Raw genomic sequence first — 23,275 nt, forward strand, 5'->3', positions numbered from 1 at the left:
ATTGGTTTTTAAATGTAGCCAAGAGGCATTAGTATCAGCCATGTGTGTGAGGTGCAGCCACTTCTTTTTCTCTAGGTTTGCATAAAAAAAAATAATGAATGTAAATGAAAAACTTGCTTTATATCACATCTACTTTTGATTTGGTTTTAACGACAACGACACTTTAAGTTTGATGGAGGAGGGAGAATGTAATAGGGTTTTTTTCATGAGTTGGCTTAGGCACCTTAGTTCCAGTAAATTAAATCTTGATGTATCAGAGTACCAAGACACATTGGACAGTTATATACTTTTTAAACTGTGGGAACAGATTGGAGAATGCTTTTTTTCTGTTGCATTATGATTGTGCCCAGTGCACAAAGAAGAATTTGACTGGTCCAATATTTTGTCTATATATGTATTAATTGTATTAGACTATGTTCTGACACTGTATAACAACATCCGTTGTTATACAGGCTGAAAGCCGGCCTTTGTTCGCATGTTCCTGCATCCGTCAAAGCTCTGACAGCCACAGGAACGTTATTTTCCATGCGGCACATTACAGCTGTGCGTGTAAATCAATTTACATTAATTTCCATGCAGAGCAAGGATGCACGGATTGCCAAAAAAGCAGTCTGTGTGTGCAAGGAGAATTAATAACATCTATTCACGCAGAGCGGCAGTTACTAATTGACATGTCAATTCTTTTCACGGATGCACCGAACAATGGGAGGTGTTCACTGCAGTGTGAGAACAGAGCAGGCGACATTGCATTGATTTCAATGCAATGCCGCCCAGCCTGAAAAGAACAGCCACTGTTTTTATTTAAAACAGTTGCCGTTCTTTAAAAAAAAGTACATTTTGTGAACATACCCTTAAAGTGCAACTGTCATAATATTTTTTCATTTTTAATAATATAGATATGCAGCAGGCTGTGTGTGTATGCTATGGCTGCAACAGGCTGTGTGTATGTGTGCGGGCTATGGCTGCGGCAGGCTGTATGTGTGTATGCAATGGCTGCAAAAGGTTGTGTGTGTGTTCTATGGCTGCAGCAGGCTGTGTGTGTCTGCTTTTGCTGCAGCAGGCTGTGTGTGAGTTCTATGGCTGCAGCAGGCTGCGTGTGTGTTAGAGAAAGAGGCAGAAATTAAAGGGGTATTTTGGGTAACAGCGTAAAATTCAGGGGGGGACAGGGGGGTGGAATCATAATAAAGAAGTCCTATGTAGCCATCCCTGTGCCCCAACAGTCCAATGGGCAACGCGCTCCCAGTCCTTTGATATTATGGCTTCACTCAAAAATGCCCGATCAGCCAATCGGTGATCAGCCAATCGGCGGGACACAGCTGGGTAGTTCCTGTGGGGCCGTAATGATTTAGGAGCGCAGACGTTGACAGAGAGTTGACAAATCTGGACCTATGTCTGACCCCTCTATATCACTTTGGCTGACCCCTCTAGATCACTGTGGCTGACCTCTATATCACTGTGGCTGACCTCTATATCACTGTGGCTGACCTCTATATCACTGTGGCTGACCTCTATATCACTGTGGCTGACCTCTATATCACTGTGGCTGACCTCTATATCACTGTGGCTGACCTCTATATAACTATGGCTGACCTCTATATAACTATGGCTGACCCCTATATCGCTATGGCTGACCTCTATATCCCTTACATCATAAGCTTCTGAAGGCTACATCCAAATTTTGCACCTATGAAACGAGATTTGGAAACAGGACACAGTGCAGGAAGCTGTCAAGCAAGGATAGGAGAGGGAGCGAAAAGATATTACAGCCCTCAGCACCTGGACACTTAGCAAAAGAGAATAAAAGCATTTTGAGTTCTCTATAGGGAGGGGTAAGCTGCAGCCAGACAGCTCTGATGGTTTCTTATCATATGTCAGTGGAGACTTGGGAGGCATCCCATACACATATATACTGAGGGCCGACATCAGTATAAATTGTATGGGACCATTAACAATATCTAATTCAGTGTTTTCTGGACAAATCTCGTCTAGTCAGTAAAGTCTAGGAACCAGCTCCTAAATGTCTGATGCTACCAATTACAGTATGTACTTTGAAAACCAGCTGGAGGACATCTACACGTAGATGAGTAGCAGACAACAAATTATATTACATTTGGTATGGAATGGAGTAGAAGTGGTATACTTTCAATATTTGTTTTGTCAGACAGTCACAAAATGCCTTAGAACTTAGAAGAATATATCATTGTATTTTACTGTCAACGCCATCCTCATTAAATTTTCAGGGTAAACCTATTTATCTTTTTTATGTGCCTACACTCAAGTTGTAGAAGTTTCTTGTTTACATACCCACCTACAGTACTTCAATGCTCTGCTATTGAAATGTCTCTGCGCTGAAATGTCTTACACTTTCTTTATTTTATTTTATTTTTTATTTTATTTTTTTTTACAAAATTCCTGCTGTGTTGTTTAGATTTAGAGATGTTGTTTTTTTTAAACAGTTTATTTTATTTTTTTCCTTTCAAAACAATGAATTTAGGCTAAATTGGTTAACGTATATGTTTTGTGTGTGTCCCATTATGAATAATTTTAACAATATGTGGTTAAAATATAAACTGAAAACTGAAATCTTTTTCTGGGTAGGAACACCAGGCCGTGCAGCTATGCCTCAGCCAGGGAACACTGCTGCATTTCGAGCAGCTCTTTGGACTAATATGGAGAAACTAATGGATCAAATTTATGCAGCTTGTGTTCAGGTAGCACACCGATTATTCTGTTACTAACACATGCCATCTGTACTAACAGATGATGTGCTTTTATATAAAATGTGGTGTATTACAGGTCCAGCATCTTCAGAAAGTTTTGGCAAAGAAAAGAGACCCTGTATCCCATGTTTGTTTTATTGATGAAATTGCTAAAGTGAGTATAAACTATTATTTTTCATTCCTGAAACTGCTACTGTGAGTTTTTGTCCCTCTTTTGGTAATCCTGCACAGGCTGTAATATCAGCATAAATAGAAGCTTTTTATTTACAGACAATGTTTTGCCTCTTGATCTACAAGATTTGAGAAGGAGGAAATTATAAACTGTGGAATCAAGTGTGAAGTTAAGAGGTACCCTTCTTAATAGGGTGTGCCTTGCTCTCCCACTCTGCCCTTGTTGACCCATCGTGATTGATTAAACCACATGGCTAACAGCATAAAAGAATTTCAAAAAAACAAAACAAATTAAAGAAAAAAATAACTAAAGGGGTTGGCCACTTTATAGTAAAATAGTTTAGTGTACAGTATTAGTAAGTGTACTCCCTGTATATACTTACAGCAGCTCCCTATGTTCCCCATAGAGCTAAAATCAGACTCCCCTTCTGTAGACTCTGCTGCCCTGCTCTGTGGTGAGACTGTCCATAAGATGGCGGACATGGAGGAGCATGTGACCATGCCACGCCCCCCAGTGTCCACCTTTGAGCCTGTATATACCTATTATATACCTCCAGGACACTGGAGGCGGGGCATGGTCACATGCTCCTCTGTGTGGGCCATCTTATGGACTGACTCACCACAGAGCCTGCAGCACAGCCTGGAGGAGGGGAGGCTGATTTTAGCTCTATGAGGCACACAGGGAGCTGCTGTCATTATATACTTACTAATACTGTACATTGAGCAATTTTACTATAAAGTGTCCAACCCCTTTTATCTTTTACATGTACCCCAAAACACTAAATTTGGTTCCCTTACCCCAGAAGCATTAATAAGTTCAATTAAAATGAAACTGAAAATGAAAAAATTTGTAGAGAAGATGAAATCCCTCATTCAGCTATGTTGCTGAAAAAAACATGCAGTTCATGAAATTCTTGTTCTTAAAGGCCCAAACAGGCCTTGTTTTAGGAGTTAATAAGTATGACAACCAGTTTATTAGAACTAAACCAATTACTGCAACTTTTAATCCATTCACTATTAATGAGCTTCACACATGGTAAGCATGGAGGATCAAAATATAATCAGATGCAGTTTTATCTCTTCAGATCCAAGGATTAAATCATAGCGTTCTCTTGTAGTCTAAATCTCTAAATACCTTTCTGTAATTTGTAACTTTTATTAGAAACTGCTTTTTATTATTGTATTTTTCAACCTGAACATGTAACCCATTTCTCAGCTTTGTATAGTGGTCCTGATTTATCAACATGGTTTAAAAGCTTGACTACATCAACTGAAACTAGATGAGGCAAATGAAACTAAAGATGAGGCAAATTTAGCACAGTGACTCAGGTTATTGATAAATTTGGCACATCCTTAAGGCCCTATTACACTGAGTGATAATCTGCCCAATTGTGCCGATTCGGCAGATTATCGCTCTGTGTAATAAAAACAACGATCAGCCGAAGAAACGATCATCGGCTGATCATTGGCTTTAACCTTTCAAATCATAAGCTGTCAACTGTGCATCGCTATGTGTAATAGCGATTCACGGCCAATGGCGGATGAGTGTGTAAAAAGAAAAAACCTTATACATACCTGACCACGCTCCTCAGTATTCCCCAAGCTTCTGCCCGCTGCCCACAGCCGCTGTTGGAACTTCTGAGACTGGCTTTGAAGTTCTAGTGGCAGTTGCAGGCAGAAGCTAGGGTAACATCGGGGAGCATGGACAGATATGTATACAGTTTATTAATTTAAACTTAAGGCAAGTTCTGCACGGACATCGCTAACTGTATCTGTGAAGCCCTTGCACGATTATCGAACCGTGTATTAGGCTCAGTAAGCGAACGCCGATTTAGCAGGTCTGTGCTCTCTTACACTAGGCATTGGGGCATGTAATACAGCTTTTAGAGTATCTAGTTCCAATTTTACAATATGTCTTTCATGCCAGCCTGAGGTTGTCTTGAAAAATTCTGTGCCCTAAAGGGGTACTCCAGCGGCAGGGGGCTATTTTTGGATCTGGAGGTGGAGGTGGCTGAGAGGCGGGATCTGAGCAGACTTGAAACGGATCCCACCTCTGTTACTGACAGGCTGAGCGGACTTGAGATGTCACGTCTCGAGCCCGCGTCTGACACCAGGAAGCGTCCGGGAACCGGGGACCAGAGCGCCGCAATACGGGACCCGCCACTGGATCCGGGGAGGTGAGTGGACGTCTTTTCTCTCAGCCACCTCCTCCCCGTCCAGATCCCAAAATAGCCCCCAAACTGGAGTACCCCTTTAAAGGGGAAGTCCAGAAAAACTTTTTATTAAAGTTTTGTCTCCCAAAAGCTATACAAATCACTAATATACACTTATTATGGGAAATGCTTATAAAGTGCTTTTTTTCCTTGATAAAATGGTGATGTCACGACCCGACTCCCAGAGCTGTGCGGGCTGTGGCTGCTGGATAGGATGATGGCAGAGGACACTAAGAGACTCTGGAGGGACACTGAGCATCCCCCTGCCATTATCCTCTCCAGAATATAAGCGTCCTTATAGTCTCATCTGATTACAGTGGTGGTGGCATTCAGTCCTCTTTCAGCACTAGAAAAGTGGAAGTCTCTCATCCCTGAACTAGATGATGATGATTGTGTAGCTCTATTTAAGTCCCACAAATTTGTATCGCCAGCAGTTAAAGGGGTTGGCCACTTTATAGTAAAATAGGTCAGTACAAAGTATTAGTAAGTGTACTCACTGTATATACTGACAGCAGCTTACGGTGTACCTCATAGAGCTAAAATCCCACTCCCCTCCTCCAGGCTGGGCTGCCCTGCTCTGTTTTGTTTCAGTCCATAAAATGGCCAACATGGAGGAACATGTGACCCTGCCCTGTCCCGTGTCCTCCGTAGACATATACAGGCTCAGTGGTGAACACAGGGGGGTGGAGCCTGGTCACATGCTCCTCCATCTCAGCAATCTTATAGACCAAAACACCACAGAGCAGGACAGCTCAGCCTGGAGGAGGGGAGTCTGATATTAGCCCTATGAGGTACACAGGGAACTGCTGTCAGTAAGAGCAGTGTGTACACTTACTAATACTGTACACTGAGCAATTTTACTTTAAAGTGGCCATCCCCTTTAACAGCTGCTGTGTATGCCTTACTGGAAGTGGAGTTTTCTTTCTAGTCTGACACATTTTCCCCTGTTGGCATCTCCGTCTCTGTCGAGAACTGTCCAGAGCAGAAGAAGTTTTCTATGGGGATTTGCTACAGCTCTGGACAGTTCCTATCACAGACAGAGGTGGCAGCAGAGAGCACTGTCTCAGACCGGAAAGAATACACTACTTATTCCAGGCCGTACAGCAGCTTATAAGTACTTAATTTTTCTTTTAAATAGAAGTAATTTACAGATCTGTAATTACTTTCTGACACCAGAGTATCGCATTAAGGGGAGGCATGGTACAATTTATCTCAAAAAGCTCTGCGGAATCTGTTGGCGTTATACTACTAATAATAATAATAATAATAATAATTATTATTATTATTATTATTATTATTATTATTATTATTATTAAAGGGAATGCACGGTGCATTGTACCTCCATAAGGCCAAACTAAATCTTTGCCCCAGGTGCAGAAAAAACTCGCTTTACTGGTATTTGTATTTCCTTCCTTCTCTGGTGTTTGTATTTCTTTTCTTATATAGGTTTTATAGAGAGAGTAGTGTCTCCATGACTACTCTGTATTCGGCTCCAACACACCAGCATGTCTGATTTATTATAAATCTAATATAAAAAAGGGAGGTAAATGAGCTTTATTTACCAGGGTAAAGATTTTGTTCTAAGCCTCTGCAGCAGCAGTCACTTCCACTTTTATAATTAGCCTGTCACAGTTGTTTTTTTTTTTAACTGGGAATATACATTAACAATAGTATACTATTTTATCTTCTGCTCCTGAGGCCAGACAATTACACATGGACATTTTATTTCTGAAGTTGTAGAAATACATTAGTGTTTTTATGCTGTTGGGTGAGAAATATTTTAATAAATTAACTTTACGACTGGCTCAGAGGTGTAAATTAGGAAATTAAATCGGTCATGTTGTTTTCTTTGTTATTTCTTAACTCTGTACATATGCAAAACTGTTGCATTGTGACCTGTGATTGTTGTAAAGCCTGTGATTTTAGTAATATGGGTTTTCTGTATGTATCAGTCTACATTGTTTTCACCTTTACAGTATTAGAAATTTTTTATATTTTTTAACCCTTTGAGGACCAGGCCCAAAATGACCCAGTGGACCACGCAAATTTTGATCTTTGCGCTTTCGTTTTTCCCTCCTCCCCTTCTAAGAGCTCTAGCACTTTCAGTTTTCTATCTACAGGCCATATAAGGGCTTGTTTGTTACAGAAATAGTTGTACTTTGTAGTGGCGTCTTTCATTTTACCATAACATGTATAACAGAATCCCAAATATATTATTTATGAAGATATAAATAGGTGAAATTGTAAAAAAGAATGCAATATGGTAACGTTTGGGGGGTTCCTGTGTCTACGTAATGCACTATATGATAAAAGCGACATGATACCACTATTCTACAGGTCAGTCCGAACACAACCATATGCAGGTTTACACAGATTCCCTAATGTTGTATATATTATTTTTTTAAGCAAATCCTTTTTTTTGGCAATTAAATATTAATAAAATGGGCACTTAATAAATGTGACACTTATAACAGTTTTATTTTTTCACCTATGGGCTGTATGGGGTGTCATTTTTTCCGCCATGATCTCTAGTTTTTAATAATACCATATTTGTGAAGATCGGACGTTTTGATCACTTTTTATTAAAATTGGTATAAAATTGGTAATCCGCGCACTTTTTTCCCTCTTTTCGTCTACGCCGTTCACCGTTCGCAATGACGCTTGTTATATTTTGATCGGACAATTACGCACGCTACGGTATATTATATGTTTATTTTTATATGTTTTATTTATATAATGGGAAATGGGGGTGATTTAGACTTTTATTGGGGAGGGGTTTGGGGGCAGTGTGTTAGTGATTTTCACTTTTTTTTTTTTATACATTTTAAGTCCCTTTGGGGGACTTGTACATTCATTAGTTTCATTTTACACATTGATAATTGCTATGCCATAGGCATAGCATTGATCAGTGTTATCGGCGCACTGCTCATTGAGCCTGCCCATGCAGGCCCAGTGACCAGAGCGGCGATCGGACCGCGTGGAGGCAGGTGATAGACCTCCGGTGGTCCGTTTGACTGCTGGGGTCCCGATCGTTAAGTGACAGGGGACTCCCCCTGTCACCTACATTTAAACGCTGCGGCCGCGCCACGATAGTGGCGTTTAAGGAGTTAATGTCACGCTGCAGCGTGTCATTAACAGTGAGGTGCTGGCTGCTGATTGCAGCCGGCCCTCACCTGCTCCGCACCGGAGCGCGCTTCATAGCTCAGGACGTACCAGTACGTCCAGGGTCGTCTGAGAACAGACTTCCAGGACGTACTGGTACGTCCTAGGTCGTCTATAGGATAATGTGTCACTGTTGTTTAATTTTTTTTTTTTGCAGAAATCAATACTACAGGCGATTTTAAGAAACTTTGTAATTGGGTTTATTAGCTGAAAAATGCATTTTTATAAAGAAAAAGCAGTTTGAAGCTCTTCCCCTGTCTTCATGATTGTCTATGGAGAGTGGGAGGGGTGGAGGGAGATGAGGCACCTGTTCTCTGCTAGCGACTAATCTCCCTCCTCCACCCTCCCCTCTCCATAGAACAGACAGGTGTACTGATGTAAAAGTCGAAATTTCCTGATAATGAGCAGTGGATGACAGAAAGGAGAGGAGAGGGGGGACCTGGGGAAAGTCTTTTTGAATGCAGATAATGGAAAATTTGCCTAATAAACCCAATTAAAAAGTTTCTTAAAATTGCCTGGACTATTGATTTCTGCAAACCAAATGAAACGCCAGTGACACTTTAAGTTTCCATTGCATTTGGTGCAGAACAATCTCCTGACGTACAGTTGTACACATCATCTATGGACTGCACCGAAACGTATTCCAGAGGGGCAAAGCTTTCATGGGCAAAGCTTTCAGGGGCAAAGCACAAAAATGTAATAAGGAGTAAAGTAAGTGTCACATCTGCTTTAGGGGGAGGAGTAAGTGCCAAGTCCCCACTAAGGAGCAGAAAACGTTGCCATTTTGACAGGTGTTTTGTTTCTCTACAATAAGCAGTAATCTGTATAGATCGCTGCTTACTGTCTGACCCCCTGGGGTTTAAGTGGATGTTTTTTTTTGTTAATACATTGCTTTAATAATACTTTGTAATATAATTTCAATAAAATAAATATATAGGATGCGCTATGGCTGTTAGAAATTAAAGGGGTAGTGCGGCGGTAAACAATTATTCACAGAATAACACACATTACAAAGTTATACAACTTTGTAATGTATGTTATGTCTGTGAATGGCCCCCTTCCCCGTGTCCCCCCCCCCCCACCCGTGTACCTGGAAGTGTGGTGCGCTATACATACCTGTCACGTGCCGACTCGTCTCCGATCTTCAGTCAGCGATGTCGTCTCCGGCCGAATCCCTCCGAGCGTCCTGAGTGTCGGCCGCTTCATCAGCTGCTCAGCCACGATTGGCTGAGCCAAACTGTGCTCAGCCAATCGCGGCTGAGCATCTGATGACGCTGAAGACGACATTGCAGACTGAAGATCGGAGATGAGTCGGCACGTGACAGGTATGTATAGCGCACCACACTTCTGGGTACACGGGTGGGGGTGGGGGTACACGGGGAAGGGGGCCATTCACAGACATAACATACATTACAAAGTTGTATAACTTTGTAATGTGTGTTATTCTGTGAATAATTGTTTACCACCGCACTACCCTTTTAAGGCTGCTGCTTATTGCCAAAGTAATCATATTAAGAGCATGGATAAAGCCTGGGAATCTGTTCACTAGAGAGTGGGACAATGGGGGGGAAATGGAATAAGGATTTTTTTTTCCTGCACTGACCCCCTCTCTATAATAATAATTTTTATCTGTAAAGAAAATAAAGATTTACAATAATAAAAAAATCGTGTATATGCATTTTTCTTTATAAAACCACTTCCGCTGAGTGGCAGCAGTAAGGGTATTGGCAGGAAATCGCTGTCTCTCCTATAGATTCCATTCTATGGTCAGGCAGAATCTGGCGAGTTGAGATGGGCCACAGCTGTATAACTAAGGGTCCGCTCAGCAGCAGAAGTCTTTTGCTCATTGGTGGAAAACCCAGATCAGAATAGGGACTGCTGCCATTATGACGGGGTTCTGGGTTCCTGCACAGTATGAGTAGCAAATCCGATTGCCAACCCATAATTTTCAGTGGTTGACTAAACCACTGACAATGACAATTGTCAAAACTGTTCAGATTGTTTTTGTAGCAATTAAATGACTATTGATGATTATTGATGTCTGTCACTACCGAAGGGTAGCTCCTGCAAATAACAGCTGACACGGGCCGGATATGAGCGCGCGTCTGAATATGTAGTCTGGCGGAAGGATTTTTACAGCGTATCCTGCCGGTGGCGAAGAATAGTTGTTACACTATAAAGGCTGTGTACACTTTTTTATATTTCTTTTGATCATTTCCATATACATGTAATATGAAGACATTTTACAGACAGTCTTGAGTAAACTATCCCATCATTTTGTGTATGCAGCTTCTGTAAAGACCTATATGTCCCTGTGGTTACAGATTACAAACAAGGCCTGCATGTTGTGCATTAGATCATGAAAAACGGTTGCAAAATCGCACAGACCTTAGGAGGAAAAATTCAGTGGCTTAGTAGAGTTGTATCTGTCTTTTTAATGTCCCCATTGTCTATTTATATTTTTAGGATGGTCCGTCAGATATTCTGTATACATTCTGGAATTCTGTTACACAGATACTTTCATCTCATTTTGAGAAGGCAACAACCTGTAAGTTATGGTTTTCAACTTTGTTAATCCATCTGATATTGTTAAAATATGTATCACCCAGTTCCAGCTTTAGTTTTATTTTTTGTTGTTGTTGTAAAATTAAAGATATACCTACAGCTTATATTATTCTACAACCCACTCTTATCTAACATTTAGCTATTATTGTGTTATAGTTTGGAATTTGTTGCAAAGTAGCCTTTATTCTGTAACATTCTCACAACCAGTAGAAAAGCAGAACAGCATTGTGAAAATGCCATAGTAAAGGTTGGGTACTCCGTTCCAATGGACTCGACTTTTTGACCTCCAATATTGAAATGAACAGCTGTTACTCCAAAATAGAATTAACCTCTTAAGGACATATGACGTACCCCTACGTCATATGTCCTCACTTGCACTTCAAATCGGGGCCGCGCGGCGGCCCCGCTTTGAAGTGCCGCGATCCTGGGTGCCGCGAGTAGCCCGGGACCGCTGCTATTAGCGGGCACGGTCTGATCGCCGTGCCCGCTAATTAGCTAATCGGAGGCAGCTGTCAAAGTTGACAGCTGCCTCCGATTACCGGAGGCAACGTTTCCCTGGGGTCTAGTGGGGGAGATCGCTCCTCCGGGACCTTGTCCCGGAGGAGCGATCTCCGTTACTGATGCCGGCCGGGGACGCGTCCAAGATGGCGCCGTCCTCGGCTCGGCACTTGTTCGTTTTCGGCTGCAGCAGCCGAAAGCAAACGAGTGCCGATCTCATGGATCTCTGCAGCATATCTATGCTGCAGAGATCTCAATAAGAGATCACAGTGTATATACTAGAAGTCCCCCAGGGGGGCTTCTAGTATATGTGTAAAAAAAAAAAAAAAAAGTGTTGTTTATAGTAAAAAGCCCCCTCCCCTAATAAAAGTCTGAATCACCCCCTTTTCCCAGGTTTTAAATAAAAGTAAGCAAATAAATAAATAAATAAACATGTTTGCTATCGCCGCGTGCGTAATCGCCCGAACTATTAATTAATCACATTCCTGATCTCGTACGGTAAACGGCGTCAGCGTAACAAAAACCCAAAGTGCAAAATTGCGCATTTTTGGTCGCATCAAATCCAGAAAAAATTTAATAAAAAGCGATCAAAAAGACGTATATGGGCAATCAAGGTACCGATAGAAAGATCACATCATGGCGCAAAAAATGACACCTCGCACAGCCCCATAGACCAAAGGATAGAAGCGCTATAAGCCTGGGAATGGAGCGATTTTAAGGAACGTATATTGGTTAACAACGGTTTGAATTTTTTACAGGCCATCAGATACAATATAAGTTATACATGTTATATATCGTTTTAATCGTAACAACTTGAGGAACATGCATAACAAGTCAGTTTTACCCCAGGGCGAATGGCGTAAAAACACATTTCCCCCAAATAAAAGAAATGCTTTTTTTTTCAGTTTTACCACACTTTGAATTTTTTCCTGGTTTCGCAGTGTACTTTATGCAAAAATTCAGCCTGTAATTGCAAAGTACAATTAGTGACGCAAAAAATAAGGGGTCATGTGGGTTTCTAGGTGGAAAAATGCAAGTGCTATGGCCTTTTAAACACAAGGAGGAAAAACCGAAAACGTAAAAACGAAAATGGGCCCCGTCCTTAAAGGGTTAAAGGAAAAGTCTGGCGAAAATTTTAATTTAAGTATTGTATTACCACCCAAAAGTTATACAATTTACCGATATACACTTATTACGGGAAATGCCTATAAAGTGCTTTTTTCCCTGCACTTACTACTGCATCAAGGCTTCACTTCCTGGATAAAATGGTGATGTCACAACCAGACTCCCAGAGGTGTGCGGGCTGTGGCTGCTGGAGAGGATGATGGCAGGGGGACATTGAGGGACACAGGGCACTGGAGGAACACTGGGCATCCCTCTGCCATCATCCTCTCCAGCAGCCACAGCCCGCACAGCTCTGGGAGTCGGGTCGTGACATCACCATTTTATCCAGGAAGTGAAGCCTTGATGCAGTAGTAAGTGCAGGGAAAAAAGCACTTTATAAGCATTTCCCGTAAGAAGTATATATTGGTGAGTTGTATAACTTTTGGGGGCAATAAAATCGTTTAATAAAAATTTTTGCCGGGCTTCTCCTCTAAAGGGAAACTGAAAACCCTGATATGCATATATCAGCGTTGCCAGTTTCCATTTACTTATTTACCAGCAGTGTGTTGGAACCTCTATTTTTGTTCTTTTATCTGTTCTGTTTGTAAAAAATGCTCTTTATTTTTGGGTGACATTGTCACAAATTTGTGACACTGCTTGTGCCTGCCCTGCTCTCAGACCAGGCCTCCATTATCACGTCACCTCCTCCTCATCTGAGAAAGATTGACAGCTGTCTCATCAGGTGCTCGTCCTTTTGTTTCCCAGTGCATGCGCTGTTTCATCTTCATGCTGTTCAGCGACTTATGAGTTCTAATGATCTTGAGGACACTGACATGCAGCACTAGAGGGAAAGGAGATCTTGCTCTAATGTTCAGCCTGTCAGTGACAATGAGTGCACAATAGAACTCAATAGATGCTGGTGTCTCGGAAGTGGCAGCAGTAGCAGTCAGCGGGGCACCCAAAGACACCGCAGGAGGACCTTGGGGAAGCGTGTTGAAGTAAGATCTTTATTATGCTCTATGAAAGGGCAGCACTATAATACATTTGTACATGGCTAGAGTACCCCTTTAATTCTCTTTTGGAGTGACACTTATTTGATACACAACAAATATTTACATTTTGCAACAGTAAATGTACCTCTTTCTGGAAATAGCTGTGCTTGGGTTTATAGGGTGGACAATTTTATAAAGCGTACTGATTCAAAAGGATTAGGGCACTAAATAGAAAATATTTTTTTCCTATACAGCAGTTAACATCTATATGGATTTTAGGCCATGCTTTGGAAATTAAAATCCATTTGGCTCTGTTCATTTGTTTTGTAGACATTACAAAATTTCCATTTGTCTACCTGGTAGGAGAATCATTGCTCCTCTATCTTTTTGTTATATATAGCACTGAAAATGTGCAAGCAACTTTTCTTTTCTTTTTTTAAATATTCCTTGTGGACATCAAGATGTGATTAAATAGAACAAGACAATGTTATGTTCTCATACTGAAGCTTCTTATCATACACCTTCCTTGGAGACTACTTTACTTTATTCATTTTGACATTGTGCACGTTTCTGTTCTGTCTTCCAGCTTCCACCTTCCTGAAACAGGCTTTTGAAGGAGAATATCCTAAACTGTTAAGACTATACAATGACTTATGGAAACGTCTCCAACAATACAGTCAGAACTTACAAGGTTCTTTTACAAATAGTGGCAACTCTGATTTTATCCCTGAGATACAGCAAATTGATGATGACACACAAGATGTTTTCACAATGAAGAAACTAGATCACGAGTGAGTATGTGTATGCCAAGTACAATCCATTTAAGTCCATTTCATTGATATTAGGGTCAGGCAGTTCACATTATATTCTACTTCATGATGGTAATTAGTGAATGAAAGTCACATGGCTGTGCATCTATGTAATCACTTGTTCCACATCATTCATTTGATTGGATTTAAACATATTTCAATTGGCAATAAATTACTTTTTGTAATTTTGGGTTATCTGGATTTAAATTATGTAAATAGATGTATGTGTTTTTGCTTTTTCCACTCGTTTCCCAAAACGATCTGTTGTCTATGACCATATTTGAATTAGGCTGCCTAATGGTGCCAAAGCCAATAAAGGAATAGATTTCTACTGGTAAAGCAAAAACTTGTACAACTAATATATCACAATCTTGAGTTTGATTCTGTTTAATTTTGCTCATTAACCCCTTCACGTCAGCCATCTGTATATATACATTCCTATTGCACATGCCCCGTGCAGTAGGAATGTACATATACGTTCCTGACTGACAGGGGCTTTGTGATGAGAACGGGATCGCTGCAGGGACAGCGATCCCGCTCTCATCTGTGTACAGCACCGGAGATAATGAAAATCAGCTGCGATTCCGCAGCTGACCCCCATTAACCCCTTAGTGACCGCCGAAACGGCGGTCACTAATGGGCCGCTGCCGCCGCTGTATTTCATCTCCCCCCACCGTGAATCCACGGTGGGGGGAGATGAAATAAGTAAAAATCAGACCCCAGATCAGCCCCCTTGTGCCCCAGTCACTAACCCCCCCCTCCCGCGGCGGCCATCGGATCCAAGATGGCCGCCGCGATCACTGTGAACAGACTAATGTCTGTTCACAGTGATCAAAAAAGAAAAATGAATGAAAGCCCCATGCTCTCCGCCACCGGAGGTAGCGGAGAGCATGGGGCAGTCATCGGGACCCCCCCTGTGGGGTCCCGGTACAAGCGATCAGCGGTATATACTATATACCGCTGATCGCTTGTGCCATGTGCCGCCGGCACTTTTTATCCCCTGTCACCATGAATGATTGGTGACAGGGGCTAAAAAGTGATGTCCCCCCCACCCCCCAAGTCGCCCCCCACCCCCCCTGTCACCCCCGTCCCCCAGTCACCCCCCCCCCCTTCCCCATATACTCACCTGCTCCTGGAGCTCCTTCCTCTTCCGTGTCCTGGCTGGTTATGAAGTGCGCATGCGCTCCACAACCAGCCAAGCTCTGAAAATTTAAAGTGACAGAGACCAATTTGGTCTCTGTCACTGAACTATGATTACTGTGATAGAAAATATCACAGTAATCATAGTAATACAGTGAACATGAATGTATAAAGTACAAAAAGTGACACACATACAAAAAAATAAAACACACACTTTTTATTATAGTAATATTTGCAGTTTACTCCCAAATTACCCCTAACCCCCCCCCCCCCCCAGATTACCCGTAACCACCGCAGGTTGCCCATAACCACCCCAGGTTGTCCGTAATCACGTCAGATTGCACGTAACCCCCCCAGATTACCCGTAACCACCGCACGTTGCCCGTAACCACCGCACGTTGCCCGTAACCACCGCACGTTGCCCGTAACCACCGCACGTTGCCCGTAACCACCGCACGTTGCCCGTAACCACCGCACGTTGCCAGTGACCCCCTCCAGATTGTCCGTAATCACCCCAGATTGCCTGTAACCACCCCAAATTACATGTAACCACCCCAGATTAGCTATAAGCACTTCACTCTATCCGTAACAATTCTAGATTGTCTGTAACCCCCCCAGGTTGCCCGTAACCACCCCAGGTTGCCCGTAATCATGCCAGATTACATGTAACCCCCCAGATTGCACGCAACCACCGCAGGTTGCCTCTGACCACCGCACCTTGCCTCTGACCACCGCACCTTGCCTCTGACCACCGCACCTTGCCTCTGACCACCGCACCTTGCCTCTGACCGCCGCACCTTGCCTCTGACCGCCGCACGTCGCCTCTGACCGCCGCACGTCGCCTCTGACCGCCGCACGTCGCCTCTGACCGCCGCACGTCGCCTCTGACCGCCGCACGTCGCCTCTGACCGCCGCACGTCGCCTATGACCGCCGCACGTCGCCTATGACCGCCGCACGTCGCCTCTGACCGCCGCACGTCGCCTATGACCGCCGCACCTTGCCTATGACCACCGCACCTTGCCTCTGAACACTGCACCTTGCCTCTAACCACCCCAAATTGCCAGTGACCCCCTCCAGATTGCCCGTAACCACGCCAGATTACAGGTACCCACCTCTGATTACCTATTAGCACTTCAGTTTATCCGTAACCACAGCAGGTTGCCTGTAACCACCCTAGATTGTCTGTAACCACCCCAGGTTGCCCGTAACCACCCCAGATTGTCCGCAACCACCCCAGATTGTCCGCAACCACCCCAGATTGTCTGCAACCACCCCAGATTGTCCGCAACCACCCCAGATTGTCCGTAACCACAGCAGGTTGCCTGTAACCATACCAGATTGTCTGTAACCACAGCAGGTTGTCCGTATTCACCCCACGTTGCCCGTAACCACCCCAGGTTGCCTCTAACCACCCCAGGTTGCCTCTAACCACACCAGGTTGCCTGTAACCACCCCAGGTTGTCGTAACCACAGCAGGTTGCCTGTGACCACCCCATGTTGACCGTATCCACCCCAGATTATTCGTAGCCACCCCAGATTACCCGTAACCACCTCAGACTGCCCGTAACCACCTCAGACTGCCCGTAACCACCTCAGACTGCCCGTAACCACCCCAGATTGCCCGTAACCACCTCAGACTGTCTAATTACTAATTACTGTCTAATTTTGAATACTTTCCTCTAACACCTGTGGGGTCAAATTGCTCATCCTACCCGAAGATGAATTCTTTGAGGGGTGTACTTTCCAAAATGGGGTGACTTATGGGGTTTTTTCTCTCTGCTGACACTACAGGGGCTCTGCAAATGCACCTGCTGCTGGGAAACTTCTTCAGCAAAATCTGCAATGGAAAAGCTAATTGGCGCTCCTTCCCTTCTGAGCCCCGCTGTGTGCCCATGCAGTGGTTAACGCCCACATATGGGGTACCGTAGTACTCAAGAGAACCCGTGTTACAAATTTTGGGGTGCTTTTTCTCTCATGTTCCTTTTGAAAATGAGAAACTTTAATCTAAATGTATATATTATTGGAAAATTTTAATTTTTCATTTTTTTACGGCCTGATGGTGAATACTTTCCTCCAGCCCCTGTAGGGTTAAAATGCTCATTATACTCCTAGATTAATTCTTTAAGGTGTGTAGTTTCCAAAATGGGGTCACTTATGGGGGTTTCCAGTATACAAATCTCCTAAATCAACTTAAAATAAGAACTGGTCCCTAAAAAAATCAGTTTTGGAAACTTTCACGAAAATGTGGTAATTTGCTGATAAATTTCGAAGCCCCGTAACACCCTAAAAAAGTAAAATATGTTTATGAAATGAAGCCAGAATAAAGATGACATATTGGTAATGTGACTTAGTAACTAATTTATGTAATACAACTTTTTTTAGAAGCAGAGAATTTCAAAGTTCATAAAATGCTAATTTTTTCAATTTTTCATGATATTTTGATGTTTTTCACAAAAAACACACAAAGTAGTGACCAAATTTTGCCACTAATATAAAGTGCCATATGTGACGAAAAAACTATCTCAGAATCGCTAGCATACGTTAAAGCATCACTGAGCTATAAGCGCATAAAGTGAGATAGGTCAGATTTTGAAAAATGAGCCTGGTCTTTTAGGTGCAAATAGGCTTGGTCTTGAAGGGGTTAAATTCTAAGAAGTTAGGCAGATTACTGGATATGAATTTAAGAAAAAAAATAGTCTCTGCCTGTAATTCTAAAAAGGTAACAGTTCATAAGGATCTTTAGACTATGTTCACACACAATATAACAACGGCTGTTGCTATACCAACTGAACTCCGGTAGGTGTTTGCATGTTCCTACGGCCTTCAAGGCTTTGACAACTGCAGGAACTTTTATTTCCATACTGCCCATTCAGGGTGTGTATAGAAATCAATTAAGCATTGATTTCAATACACACCACGGATGAACAGACTACATCCCCATGTGTGCATGGAAGATTAATATTTGCCGCTGTTTGCGGAACAGCAGCCGTTATTGACATGATCATTCATATGCACAGCCGCACCGAACAACGGCCAATGTCGGTTCAGTGTGTGCATGAAACAGACGGCATTGCATTGATTTCAATGAAATGCCGCACAGGCTAAAAAGAACGGCCTCTGTTTTCATTAAAAAAATAGTACGTATGTTTCTTTTCAAAAGTAGCACATTGTGTGAAATAGTCCTTAATCCTATGTTTTGTGGACTATAAGCCCTGCAGTTCCCAACACAAGCTGCAGGGCTTTGATCTGCTGTGTTCTAACACTGCTGAACAGCGCTATTAAGGAAGGGTTATTCTACTGTATATTCTACCTCTGCAGTTACCCCTACCTCTGCACTGTGATCGTTTCAGGCAGCCTCTCTCTAGTGCCAGCATTATCTTAGAAAGATGTGCTGCTGTCCTAGCAAGGTGACTATCACACTGAAACTTGGATGTTAAAATAATGGTCACCATGCCAGGGGTGCTCCAGCATGGGGGCACTTTCTGGCGGGGACCGGGAGGAGGTGGCTGAAATAAAAGACGTCCACTCACCTCCCCGGTTCCAGTGGCGGGTCACTCATCGCGGCGCTCCTGTACCCGGTTCCCGGCCACTTCCTGGTGTCTGACGCCGCCCGGCCGCTCAGCCACTCAGTGAAGGAGGCGGGATCCGAGCGGACTTCAAACGGATCCCGCCTCCTTCACTGAGTGGCTGAGCGGCCCTGAGATGTAGCGTCTCGGGCGGAGTCAGACACCAGTAAGCGGCCGGGAACCAGGTACCGGAGCGCCGCGATGAGTCACCCGCTGCTGGAACCGGGGAGGTGAGTGGACGTCTTTTATTTCAGCCACCTACTCCCCGGTCCCCCCCAAAAAGTGCCCCCACACTGGATAACCCTTTTAAAGTTTCTTAGTTGTAAATAATAGTAATGCAAAAAAAAAAATCTGAGAGAAAAGATATTTTTAGTGAGAATGCTTCACAAAAACATTGTGAATTTTTTGTAGTTTTTTCTAGATATCACATACTGCATCGGTGGAGATATAATGTGAATCTGTACATCTAATAAATAAGGGAATGGTTACGTTTACAGTTGTTGGGTAAAGATATTTGTTTCCTTTTTAGTCCAGAGAAAACTCTGAAAGACTCCCTGCAACCATATGAAGCTGCCTACCTATCTAAATCCTTGTCTAGGCTCTTTGATCCCATCAATCTGGTTTTTCCACCAGGAGGACGAAACCCTCCTTCAGCTGATGAACTTGAGAGCATAATCAAAACTATAGCAAGGTATGTGGTGTATAGGAAATTATGTTCTAATAATTGATTGCATGTTTATGGATGCTTACATTATGTATATGTAGGTACTGGACAGCTCTTAATAAAATTTCAGAAACCTTTGTTAATTTTTTGTATCTTTTATTTATTCAATTTTTTAAATATTTTAGTGACCATCACTGTTGCCGTTTTCTGCAACTTCTGTCTTGAATAATTGTGTTGATGAGTTACAGCCAAATGACTTCTCTGATCTTCCATTGTCTTAAAGAGTCATTAAAAAACTTTTTATGTAATAACAGTGCCTATTTAAGTGTGGAACATGTTCCTGTTTCCCTTATGCATAGTAAATAAGGAACATAGGGTATATAATCAAAACTGCCTGTGTCAAAAATTACTTAAGCATAAAATGAGTATACTTATTTATATGTATGTGTATATATACAGTATTTGTGTATATATTTATATATATATACACACCAGTTAAAACCAGATTTTGAAAAAAAATATGTTTAGCATAAAAACTTTAAGCCTTTAGTTACCAGCCTAGTTTGACCGTAAAATGTCACTTAAAGCGTAACTCTCATTTCAGGGTCATTTTTCTGAAAACATTAAATATCAACAGTACAAGCGATTTTAAGAAACTCTGTAATAGGTTTTATGTACTATAAGAGTTTCCCTCTGTACTGAAAAAGCAATCTCCCATCCTCCCCCCTCACATCAAATGAAGCAGGATTTCTGTCTCCATTATGTGGCTATGGAGAGGGGAGGGGCTGTTAGGAGTGACTGAGCACGGAGGATTTCTGTACAGCACAACACCCTGCAATCTTCTCTCAGTAAGTTCATAGATAAGCACTGACCTTTCTGACACCTGAATTTAGCGTTTTTGGTGCCAGTAGAGTCTACAAACAGCTGACCTTCATGTCACCTCTTCCTGCTCCCTCATCTCCCTCAGCCCCTCCCCCCTTCATAGGCTTACAATGGAAAGAGCAGAGCCCGTCTTCACTGGCTTCTCTGTAATGAAGACGTGTTTACCTGATAATGCACAGATAAGAAGTCAGGGGGGGAGGCTGGGAGATTGCTTCTTGAGTACAGAAAGAGGCTTTTTTAGCTGATAAAATCTATTACAGAGTTTCTTAAAATCGCTTATACTACTGATTTCTGCAATAAAAAAAAAAACATAACAGTTACACTTTAAATCATGGTAAAACCTTGACATGTCAAAAGTTTTTATCGGTCCGGGTCTGAGTGTTTAGACCTGTACCGATCGGGAGAACAAGCCAGGAGAAGGCTGTGCTAAGTGCCATCCTCTCCCAGCTCTGTGTCATGTGGTCATTTGGGCTCCGACTGATTGCCTATGAAAGTCTATGGAGCCCGACTGATATCAGTCGGAGCCCAAATGACCACGTGACACGGAGCTGGGAGAGAATGGCACTTAGAGCAAGGAGCAGACGCGCTGCATCGCAGTCTTCTCCCCGCTTGTTCTCACAATTGGTACGCGTCTGCAGACCCAGACCGATCAAAACCGGTCAAAAGTTTTTGCAAACGACGGTGACACTTAAAAGTGTACCTGTCACAAAACAAAACTTTTGACATGTCAGGAAGACATTTTAAGAGTTTTTATCATTCAGGATGTAAGTGTTCAGACCCTGACCGATCATAGGAATGAGCAGGGTGGTGACCGTACTACCATACGGTCCCCTCTCTGTGTCGGTGTAAAGGGACATGCTTAGGGATTCAGCCGGGAAAGAAGGCGCTGAGCACGATCGCCAGAGGCACATGCTGTATTTTTAGGTCTAGTATTTAAAAAATAAAATAAAAGAATATCTCCACACCAAGATGACATATTACTAGAGATAAGTGAACCTCGAGCATGCTCGAGTTCATGCGAACCCGGTCGTTTGGTATTTGATTAGCAGTGGCTGCTGAACTTGGATAAAGCTCTAAGGTTGTCTGGAAAACATGGATACAGCCAATGACTATATCCATGTTTTCTACATAGCCTTAGGGCTTTATCCAACTTCAGCAGCCACCGCTAATCAAATGCCGAAAGTTCGGGTTCGGATGGACTCGAGCATGCTCGAGGTTCGCTCATCTCTACTTACTACTCCAGTGACTTAATAACACCATCATACTGTTACTAAATAAAAACTGCAACGATACATATTGCTTTAATAGGTTACAACACTGTGGATGTTTGCTTATGTGTGTTTATTTTGGTATATAACGTGAAATTTATAGTCCAGCTGAGGCACTTCTGAGCTTGGAGTTGATGTTCGGAATTTCTTTCTGTTCCCTTTGTCTGACACCAATTACACTGGTCTAAATATTTTCACTGGCAGAAATTCAGTTTGTATGAAATTCTGCTGGCATTCTGACAGCCCTTGAAAATGCTGTATTTTTTGACCAATAGTTTTTGTCCACGGTATTCATCCACATTGCAAGTGAACATACTAAGAGCTATTGTGTTGTCATACAAGTGGCAGTTCTTATGAATGTTTTTTTTTTTTTGTTTTTTTTTTAAAGCTGAATTGTTATGTTAGTGATCGCTGGGTAATAAGACCTCAGTATGCATCTCATGTTATTTCCATAACTGTGTGTACAGTACATTCCATTGCTTTGAATTAAGGGTGCTCAAAATACAGTTTTGTAGAAAAAAAATTCAGGCTTAACTGTTAACCTTCAATGAGGCCAAATGAGTGTATTGCAGAGATATGTCTGCATGTATATTCCACGCATTACAATACAGATGCACCGCTTACTGGCACATGCTATAAATAGACTGTGCAGTTGCCGTATGAATTTGGGCCAAGAGAACTATTCCTGATTTTTATCTTGCAACTGTTCTAGTAATCCCAGGCTGAAAACTACTACTTACTCTACTAAATCCAAAATAGAAGGAATGATGGATTATTGCGAATATCCTACAGAGAAATATGAGCTAAGAACTGTAAACCACAAATGAAATACTCTATAAATCCATGATTTGCACTCTTTAACTCACGAATATAAAACTAAAGATTAATGCATGACATTAAGAGGCATTAAATAGTTTATTTGATTTTTTTTCTGCATTTAATGAGATATCATGCTAAAATGCAAACTGGTTTAGTGCAGTCATATAGAAATGTAGCAACTAGGTTTGATCTACATGGAAAATTTGTCTTATACCCCAGGTTAGAGGAATAACAGAAAATGTACTTGGCTACAATGGGAACACCAACCAACAGTTTTGATGGGAAAGACAGAGACATTACTGAATGCTAGTTGTTAAAAGTATAAGTACCCACAATAGCTGAAAAAAATGGACTCTACCCAAAAGTTATATAACAATTACTATTTATTTACAGTCTTCCCCCTCCAAACTCCTTTTACTTTCAGATAGCTGCTTTTAATCCAAGTTCTGTCCTAGGGTCTGTTCGGCAGGTGATGCAGTTATTGTCCTAAAATACAACTTTTAAACTTGCAGCCCCGTTTCAAATTGGGGTGGCCTACAGTGTCTGTGCCCTCAATCTGGGACACCCCTCTGTTCATCCTCCCCGCCCTCTTCATCGTTAGGAATGCCCCTGGGCAGGTTTACTCCAATACATCACTGACATAGGGTGATGCGCCTAGGGAATCCAGGACGTTGGTGAGTGCACAGCAAATGACAACAGAC

The 23,275-nt window shown here is 42.3% G+C and overlaps 1 protein-coding gene across 1 annotated transcript in view; it reads left to right on the forward strand.

Annotated features, from left to right (window-relative positions):
• COG5 (component of oligomeric golgi complex 5) overlaps window positions 1–23,275 on the forward strand; it is a 225,643-nt gene that overhangs the window by 138,257 nt on the left and 64,111 nt on the right. The window contains exons 9-13 of the mRNA XM_069977427.1: window positions 2,599–2,711; window positions 2,797–2,874; window positions 10,733–10,814; window positions 14,012–14,216; window positions 19,471–19,632. Coding sequence (XP_069833528.1) covers window positions 2,599–2,711; window positions 2,797–2,874; window positions 10,733–10,814; window positions 14,012–14,216; window positions 19,471–19,632 — 640 coding nt within the window. The remainder of the gene's footprint in view (window positions 1–2,598; window positions 2,712–2,796; window positions 2,875–10,732; window positions 10,815–14,011; window positions 14,217–19,470; window positions 19,633–23,275) is intronic.

Source organism: Dendropsophus ebraccatus, chromosome 1 (assembly GCF_027789765.1).
Source record: "Dendropsophus ebraccatus isolate aDenEbr1 chromosome 1, aDenEbr1.pat, whole genome shotgun sequence".
NCBI classification, from domain to species: Eukaryota; Metazoa; Chordata; class Amphibia; order Anura; family Hylidae; genus Dendropsophus; species Dendropsophus ebraccatus.